At 37.5% G+C, this 8,749-nt stretch overlaps 1 protein-coding gene across 4 annotated transcripts; it reads right to left on the bottom strand.

Moving 5' to 3' along the window:
- Nucleotides 1–478: 478 nt before the first annotated feature.
- On the bottom strand, nt 479–4,961 carry si:dkey-193c22.1 (uncharacterized protein LOC567837 homolog). 4 transcript variants are annotated; one of them, XM_068311040.1, is made up of 9 exons: nt 4,847–4,961; nt 3,949–3,976; nt 3,707–3,856; nt 3,503–3,623; nt 2,757–2,969; nt 2,558–2,641; nt 2,154–2,295; nt 1,781–1,943; nt 479–1,653 (listed from the first exon to the last, which is right to left on the bottom strand). In XM_068311040.1, coding segments are annotated over exons 2-9 (1,107 nt in total). In that variant the 5' UTR covers nt 3,951–3,976; nt 4,847–4,961; the 3' UTR covers nt 479–1,421. The 4 variants fall into 4 exon arrangements, with proteins under 4 accessions (XP_068167141.1, XP_068167139.1, XP_068167140.1 ...); XM_068311038.1 differs by having other exon boundaries at nt 4,672–4,947; XM_068311039.1 differs by having other exon boundaries at nt 4,769–4,947.
- Between the last annotated feature and the right edge of the window lie 3,788 nt (nt 4,962–8,749).

The following is an 8,749-nucleotide window of genomic DNA, read 5'->3' as shown; positions in this document are numbered from 1 at the left end:
CTGAGGCAGTAAATCAGTACAGGCCTTTTGCTACAAACATGATGCACACTCAAACACTTGGAGGGGAACGGGTTAAGATTCCCCAGGAGTGTTACTTATTTCTGACCATGTTGTGTCATACTATTTGCAGTAGATAGTAGCAGGAAAATGCTGATCTACAAAATACTTCAGATGTGTGACAGGAACTGAAGGGTTAAATAAAAGAACTACTTTGTGTGTCTGGGAAACTTAATTGTATTTGTTGTTATAAACTATTTACAATGCTTTTGTTTCATTGGCTTGATAGTAGAGGAGTTGGTCATAGAATACAATGTGCCAAAGACAGACAGTGAACTTTGCGGAACAGAAAAAGAAGAAGATCCCTTCATTTAACTGAAGCTTGAGTCCTGACAGAAGCAGCCTGTGTATTTCACTGAGCACTGGATTTTGCTATTTAAGACAAGGAAATGTAGACAGGTGATACAAATGAAAACTTTATTTGATAAATACAAAGCACAGCATTGCTAAATTTACAATATTCATGATTTTTTTTAAATATTGTTAACAATAGTGTCTGCTGGAAATACTGCAGTGTGTTAAACAAAAGTTTGCATAGTATCTTGTGAGAGTTCATAAAGGCAAAAATAATTCAATAGTTTTGGCAGGTGGGTTTAATGTGTCTGGGATTAGTGAAGAATTACCCAAGATATCAAAAACAAAAAAAATTGACAAAAACATTGTTAAATTTTCTCTTTGCTACTCTTGTGGTGTCTGCCTGTGACCACGTTCCAGTGATTACACCGATTGTATTTTTCTCTATTAATATGATTTTAAACACACTACTTAAGGTTTCCAGCTTCTCCAGTTTCAAACAAGTTTAGCTGAACTGTTCCTGATTCAGCAACACATCTAACGTTCATAACAAGACACACTCATTGCAATTAACTCTCTTCCCGTGTGATGCAGAGTGGTAACCAAACCCTACCACTGGAACAAGGAGTCAATGAATCTGTTGCAATGGGTGTAAAACATAAAAACAGTCAGAGATGCAGTTTTGTTGCCTGGACTCCTATTTCATGTAACCTGGTACTTTACTTGCTCTTCATATTACATACTACTAATCACTTCACAAACACGTCACTTTTCAAACATTTACTTAGTGCCTTCTTGACACCAACTCATCAAGACATTTTTAAAATGTTTCTCAGTCCACCAAGAATTATTTTTCTAATACAAAGTACATTTAAACAGATGTAATGATCAAAATTACAATCATAGATCTAAAAAAATATAAATCATGATAATGGAATCACAAGTTGAAGAATTAAGTGAAACTCAAGGCTAAATAAGATGCTTTTTGAGGTATTACAGTAGACACTGTAAACACAGTAAGTGTATGGCACAACCAGTAAATATTGTTTTTTTGATGTGATGTGTTTTAACTAGCTTCCCATAAATTTTCTGTATTCCTGCTTGATGATGCTGTAAATGGGAAGGTAGAAGCGCCTGTCCGATGCCATGAGGTCAGTGACGATCTCGGTGTGGTCGACTCCAGGCAGCAGGTAGAGCGACACATTAATGGACAGAGAGGTGAGGAGCTCAGAGAGCTTGGTGGAGGATTCAACAGGAACAATAATATCATTGGTTCCATGGACCAAAGTGACTGGTGGCACTCTGACAGGAAGAAAATGTAAAGAATGAGAGGAAAATACTGTCATTTGTATTTTATGTAAATATCTGAAGCAACAATTTAATAAAGGCCACTGTTTTCTGTTGATTATTATGTGTGCTGTTGTCTCACCTCCTCAGTTTTTCCTGACTGAGCTTCTTCAATAGATGTGTTGGTGAGTAGTATTGGAAGTTCTCCACTCCATTCATGGCTTTGTGCATGGTGGAGACAAATTCCACAGCTCGCTTCTGCTCATGCTCATAATGGTCCATGATGTTGTATACACCACTCAGACCTGTATAGGAATTTTAAAAATGAACTGTCATTCACACTAAATCCTGAATAAAGGAAGGAGGAAGAAGATTTAATTCAAACTCATGATGTAAAACGTGCATATGGTGAAAAACAGTTCACAGCAGAGAAATATTTTAATTTTTTGTACTTTTGTTGGCATAAAATATGACTTCAACTTATAGTTGGTGATGCACTGAATAGTGGTCCTCACCAATGACTCCTCTCATTGCCAGTGTTATGTCCCTCTGCCTGCTGGCCTCTATGAAAAGCTCCTCTCTTGCATCAATAAGAAACAGCATGGTCAGTGCGCACAAGTGGGCACCTGCTGAATGGCCAACTAACACTATGTTGTCCTGGAGGAGACAAAAAAACAACATAACAACAGCACAGGTATGAACATACACAGATAGAAAATGTCAAAATGAATATGCTCAACCATAATTAAAAAAATTGTTGTCCAGGAAATTTGGAATAATTCAAGATATTTCAAGCTAAAAGATTAAAACATTTCATGGACCCTTTGAACCATTATTTCCTTTCCTTTGGTATTCATAATAAATGGTGTAATGTAACTTAACACTCAATTTCAAAATAGTACATAAAAATATTTCATACTTTGTCAAAGTGAAACTTCGGTCCATTCTCTTGGGCCCAAAACAAGCAGTCAGCGATATCTTGGACCATTCCTAAAACATTTCCCTGTAATCAGATGAAACCAACAGTCAGTTCAGAAACTACTGTTAACGTTCACAATTCAATTTCTTTGCGTTGTCTGTTAGCAGATACATGACATGAGTGTGGCAAATGCTCTTACCTTTGGATAAGTGCAATAATCAGGACAAATGACAGCTGCATTCAGTTCTTTAGCCATCTGTCTGGCTAGCAAACAGTAGATGGATCTTTCTCCAGAGCCCCATGCACCCCCGTAGATGAAAACCACCAGTGGAGCAGGCACACCTTGAGAACTGCCGCTATTTGGAGCATAATACAAGTCCAGCTTGTTGCCTCGACGACCAAATGTAATGCCCTTTCAAATGTCCACAAAGACAAAACTTTGGTCATGCACAGCAAATTATCTAATGATTATGCTGATGAGTAAAAGAGACCAAAAATAGCTTATTTGAGTTTTTATATTTCAAAAATGTTTGGTTCCATCATACAAACACATAGAAATATTCATTCATTTTCTGCCGCTTCATCCGCTGTAGCGGGTCACGGGGAGCTGGAGCCTAAATCAGCTGGCATAGGGCGTGAGGCGGGGGACACTCCCGGCACGACGCCAGTGCTCCGCGGAGCCACACAGAAAGACGGACAACCATGCACACACACACTCACTCCTACGGGCAATTTGGACCGGCCAATCAACCTGAAGCGCATGTTTTTGGAGGTGGGAGGAAGCCGGAGAACCCAGAGGGAACCCACGCAGACACGGGGAGAGCATGCGAACTCCGCACAGAGCGGGACTCCAACCCGGACCCGCCGTGTTGTGAGGCGACAGCGCTACCCACTGCGCCACCTACATATAAATATATAAATTTTTATTTTTCAAACTTCACACACCTTTTCATAATGCTTACGGTTGTCATCATTCTGGTACCATGACTTCCACTGAAAGTAAAGTCTCCCATATTGCAGATATTTGACAGTTTCCAGCACTGCCCTGGTCAAACAGAATATTCGCCTGATGGACAGCCCAAAAATAAAATAGTAGATTAACATCCAGATGATTTTAGGGGATAAAAATCATCAAGAGTTTTAAGTTACCTTGGTTTAAGTGCTTCTATGTACTTCTTATACCCAGGTTTGTCAGGCCAGCCATAAAGCCACTGAGCCGCTAGAGAGATGGAGTACGGGAGGCCAACCAACAAGAGACTTACTGCCACAGGACGTGACACGTGACATTTCAATCTATACCTTCAGGAATAAAAGAATATGCACTTATACATTATGATATATGCATTTTTAGACAAGTTTTCTTCAAAATGTCATATTTGAAAGTCTCTTACATATTGTGAGTCAGTCTGTCAGCCTTACCTAGAAAGAACAAAAGATTTAGGAAGATCATCATTTGTTACACTACATCAGACACACAACAGATTAAATTATAATTCATCACAAGAAGGTGTATACTGTGACTGTTTATCATACTTCATTTATTAAAAATAAACCAGCTGTCATTGCGGAGAACTACACTAAAGTGGTTGTCCTGTGAATTGAAAAATAAAAAATACCTTAGAGAGTCTAGAACAAAATCCACTCTCGTCTTTTTTTAAATCTGTATTCCTAAACTTAACTCATGAGACTTACAAGCACAACACAACATTTTGAGAACATACTTTTAGTAGGGTAAGATCAGTGTTGAAGTTACTTATTTACCTTATTGACAGAGCACAAACGCCTTAAATTATGTGTTTGTGGGTCTAGGACATTCTAAAAAAACATTTATAAATGGGTCATAAAGTTAAAAGAAATTATTTCATTTGTAACTACAGTACGTATAAAAGACCACTGAGAATGTGGTCACCCCATTTTTGTTCCACACCAACAGGGCGCCATCTAGCGGATTGTAAAGTCACAATGACACCGAGACTCATCCATCCATCCATGGACGAGTCTTCATCGTTTTTGATCATCGCTACTTCTTTCACTAGTCTGGAAAACAACATCGCATCATTATCAGTCCATTAAACCACATGTGTGATTTGAAGTTAATTTGGCGTGTCCCTCACTTTGAAAGCACCGGGTAAACACAGGAAGACCTTCGGGTTTATGTCATCAATTCCGTTTGTCTGCGGCTAACAATGGGTGGAGGGTGAGTTAGCATACCTATTCCTATTCGCTTCGGGAAAACAATGAAAGGTACAGGAGGCCAATTTACCAAAATGTAAGCACAACGCTCCTTACATTCAAGCGAGCGTAATCGGTTGATTTTTTTCGTTATAAAATTGCTGTGTATGAGGAACTTATGCTGTGGATGACCTCATATCGATAGCTGTCCTCCAGAAAGCCGGTGTCAGTCTGTACCATACAAAGATGTGTCATGCAAATTGAGAGGAATATTTCATTATTTTTGGTTTGGTTTGAAAGACACGTAATCCTGTGTTGGACACAAGCGTTACGAATCACTTCACCGCAGACGGATAGAATCCGTATTTTGTTGTTTGTCTTGATTTTATAATTCAGGAATACATTTTACTTTGTTAACAATGGAAACGGGAATGTAACCACACAAACTGAGGTTATAAAGTAACATTGATCTTATATCGGCAGAAAAAAGGAAGATTTCTGTCTTGTAGTAGTAACCATCTTTGATCAAGACAACCCGGAAATACTTAGAAGATTATCAGTGTTTCTGTCGTAGAGCGAACATAGAGGTGTGGACCAGGCGTCACGCTCTGTGGAGGCTCAGCCAGGGAACAGAACAGGGCCTAGATATTTGGTAAAGAACTGGTTTAGAACATTAAAACATATTGTGATAGAAAAAAAATCTGTCGTAAAGTTTTATGGCTTTACTATTTTACAACTCTGACACCTGAAATTTCTGAGAATACAGTAATTTAGAATTCTGACCACTAAAACGTTTTTTTTTGTTTTTTTGTTTTTTGGAATTAGAGAATGTTGTCAGAATTAGAGAATTTTGAAGTTAGAGTCAGAATACTTAGAGAAGTTTAAAAAAAAAAAAAGTCATGTGGCCACAATCCTCTTCGGGAAAAATCAATTTACTATTTTAGTTTCCAAAGAAATTACTAAACTTAACGAAAATGCATTTACATATACAAATACCATTATTATTATTATTATTATTATTATTATTATTATTATTGTTGTTGTTGTTGTTGTTGTTGTTGTTGTTGTTGTTTGATCATCCCTGACTGACTTTGGTTCCGTTATCAAATCAAATCAACTTTATTTTTCGACCACTTTCCATACAACATGCAAAACAAAGTGGCTCTAGCTTCCTGGATGGCCACAGGACGCGCCATCGAGGGGGCTAGAACCCAGGCCCTCCAACTCCGACAGACAGGGGATCCCCACATAGAAAGGAGGAACCCCCAGCCGACTGGGTCGAAGGGACCAAGGACAGCAACCCCACTAGCAGATTCAACACTGCTGCCAGTATGGAGGACCCTCCTAAAGAGTAAAAGCTAAAGACTACAAGCATAAAATAGTTACTAAAAGAGTAAAGTGAAATAAAAAAAAGTATAAAAAAATACACAAGATTAGATAATAAAACAAATAAATACAATACCAGTAATAAATAAAAACAGAACACTATTTAAGATTATCATAATCTCGTAAAGCAGGGTAGAAGAAGCAACATAAAATTAAAATAGCATCAAATTTCTTGACTGTACTTTTAGTAAAACTATGTGCTACAATGATCTTTGGACAATGAACAGAACAGATTATTAGGTTGATGCTGACAGTACCAGCTATCAAGACTACATCGATAGTACATCCCCGAGTGGAACAGACCCAATTTATGACATTCTGTTTGTAGTCTTGGACAGAGCCACAAGATGTTGACATCACATGGATATACTGCAGGTACCAGCACACGTTCCAACCAAAGAAAAGATGGATCATTTTGCCAAGAAAACAAAAGAAATTCATGTAGTCCTTCAACTTTTCAGAGCTGATGGGAAATGTTTTGCATAATGGTGAAAACTCTGGAGTGAAAACAACAGACAAAAGGGAGCCATCCTTAGCAGTTATTGAGCAGAAAGTACAGTACGATCCACCTTAGGAAGGGAGGGGGTAGAAGTAAGTAATAGAAAAATGTGACATACTAACCTTAGCAGTGAGGCAGTGAAGGGTGTAGGAGAGTATGTAAAGAATGTGAACAACCAGAAACAGTATAGCAGAATTATTCATTCATTTTGTGTCTAGTCAGCAAGACTACTCAGCTGTGTAGTGAAGTTGTGACATGGGCCACCTGGTAAAACAAAAAAGCAAATGGGATGAGATTTGGATTTATTTTCATTTAGGTTTATGAAACTGTTTCTGTTGTTTTATTCATGCACATATTACATTGTCTATAGCTTGAGAAATAGGCTCGAACTGAGTTACATGTCAAACTGTGAATTATTAAAAAAATAGAAATTATTGTCACTGTGACAATTAAGTCACGAGTAACATATCCAACTATTTTTCCGAATGTATACTGATCAATCAAAATGTACTGAAATGCCACATTTTGATTTTGCCGAACTTTAAAAGAACAACTAAACTGAAACCTACTGAAGCCTCTACTCTGGCTGTTTCCACAAAAAATTATGGTCAATTATTAACACATCAAGCAGGAAATGGTTAATGATTTTGACATTTTTCCAGTTTGTGTTGAGGAAATTTGTCAAGTTCACTTTTCAGTCCACAGTTTGTTTACTTGTGGCATCACAAAGTTCATGACCATGTAACCCAATCTTAAGCTCTAGGTTTATATGGCTGTTTTATAATCAGTGACTGTAATGTCAGCATTCAGCTAATGTTTTGATAAGGAAACAAACTGCATAAACACACTGGCACATGTCTAACCTTTGACTTTTGTTATTATTTACCTTTAAAAAAACTGTACTTTTAGATTCAAGTAAATCTAACCATACCCAGAGCAACATTAGTCATTAACAGTCTATAAATTAGTTATCAGTTAAATGGAGAGCTTTTATGTTATTTACTCAATTTTCCTTTAGTTAAACTGCACTTTACCCAACTGCTTCACTTACTAATATTTGGGTTTCAAAATGTACTTTTTTTTAGAGACAAACTAACATTTTACACTATCCAGTTAGTTTGTTTGTGTTTGTTGCCACTATCAGTGCATTTGTGATTTTTTTGAAACCTTTTCTCACCAATGATAGTTATCTTAAAAAAGAAATGAATGTTTTCTTTTTTTTTAAAAAAGGCACCTGCTCCTTTCAGCTCTTATTGCACACTATTTTATTGATACAGGATAACATATCAACAATATTTTGGTCTTGGGAAATAAAAAATAAGGGTCAGAAAAAGCAGCGCTGGAACCATATGTCCAGCAGGAGGAGACGGAGTTCTTTCACTGGTTCCTGAGGGGCACAAGAAAACCAGACATACCGGTATATCTTTTTTTTTTTCTTTATACCGAAGCATTCATTGGATTACACGGGTGGTGTAGTTAGAGGGGCTGGAGCCTGAAATGGGTCAACGGGTGAACACCTACTCTCAGATTTGATCTCAGCAGAGATATTGAACCTATTTAACAGGAGACCAGCCCTGCAGTACAGGACCACTCCTCCAGGACCAAACCTGATGGCTGATGCACGGTTCATCTTCATGCACACGACAAACTTTCATTAATATGGAATTGATCTGACTTGATGTTAAATCATTCTAAGCCCTGTTTCAATTCGTTCTGCAAGTTTGACAGCTTTATCTTCAATGCTTTTTTATATTACCTCAACTGTGAGTTGTTTATAATGTTTTCCTCACATTGACTTGAATTGAACGCAATGTATTTTATGATGTTCTTCAAAAATAATGTTAAGTAACGCAAGTAATTCAGATTTATAAACATGCAAAATCACCCATACGTTCCTTCAAGAAATTCTGTAACTCAATAGAGATACAATTTTTTTCTCCTCACCCCATACAGATATCTAAATATCATACATCTGTGCTGGATTAATGCCCACCCGAGACTAAATTGTCTGTAGTTTCATAGAGACTTGTTCAGTACTGGACAGAGGTTTAATTGGTCTTGACCACAGAAAACCTTGGATTCAACATTGCAGATTCATTGAAAGCAGAGCAGGATATGAGTGCTGTCCAGCCCGA

Source organism: Antennarius striatus, chromosome 3 (genome assembly GCF_040054535.1).
Source record: "Antennarius striatus isolate MH-2024 chromosome 3, ASM4005453v1, whole genome shotgun sequence".
Taxonomy (NCBI): domain Eukaryota; kingdom Metazoa; phylum Chordata; class Actinopteri; order Lophiiformes; family Antennariidae; genus Antennarius; species Antennarius striatus.
This window is presented reverse-complemented; position numbering and strand designations above follow the sequence as displayed.

What these genes read in the sequence shown, in the direction of transcription:
- si:dkey-193c22.1 (XM_068311040.1), bottom strand. An exon ending in ATAGAAGCACTTAAACCAAG is followed by an intron (nt 3,624 to 3,706) that starts GTAACTTAAAAC and finishes GCTGTCCATCAG; the next exon opens with GCGAATATTCTGTTTGACCA. An exon ending in CGAAGTTTCACTTTGACAAA is followed by an intron (nt 2,296 to 2,557) that starts GTATGAAATATT and finishes TGTCTCCTCCAG; the next exon opens with GACAACATAGTGTTAGTTGG.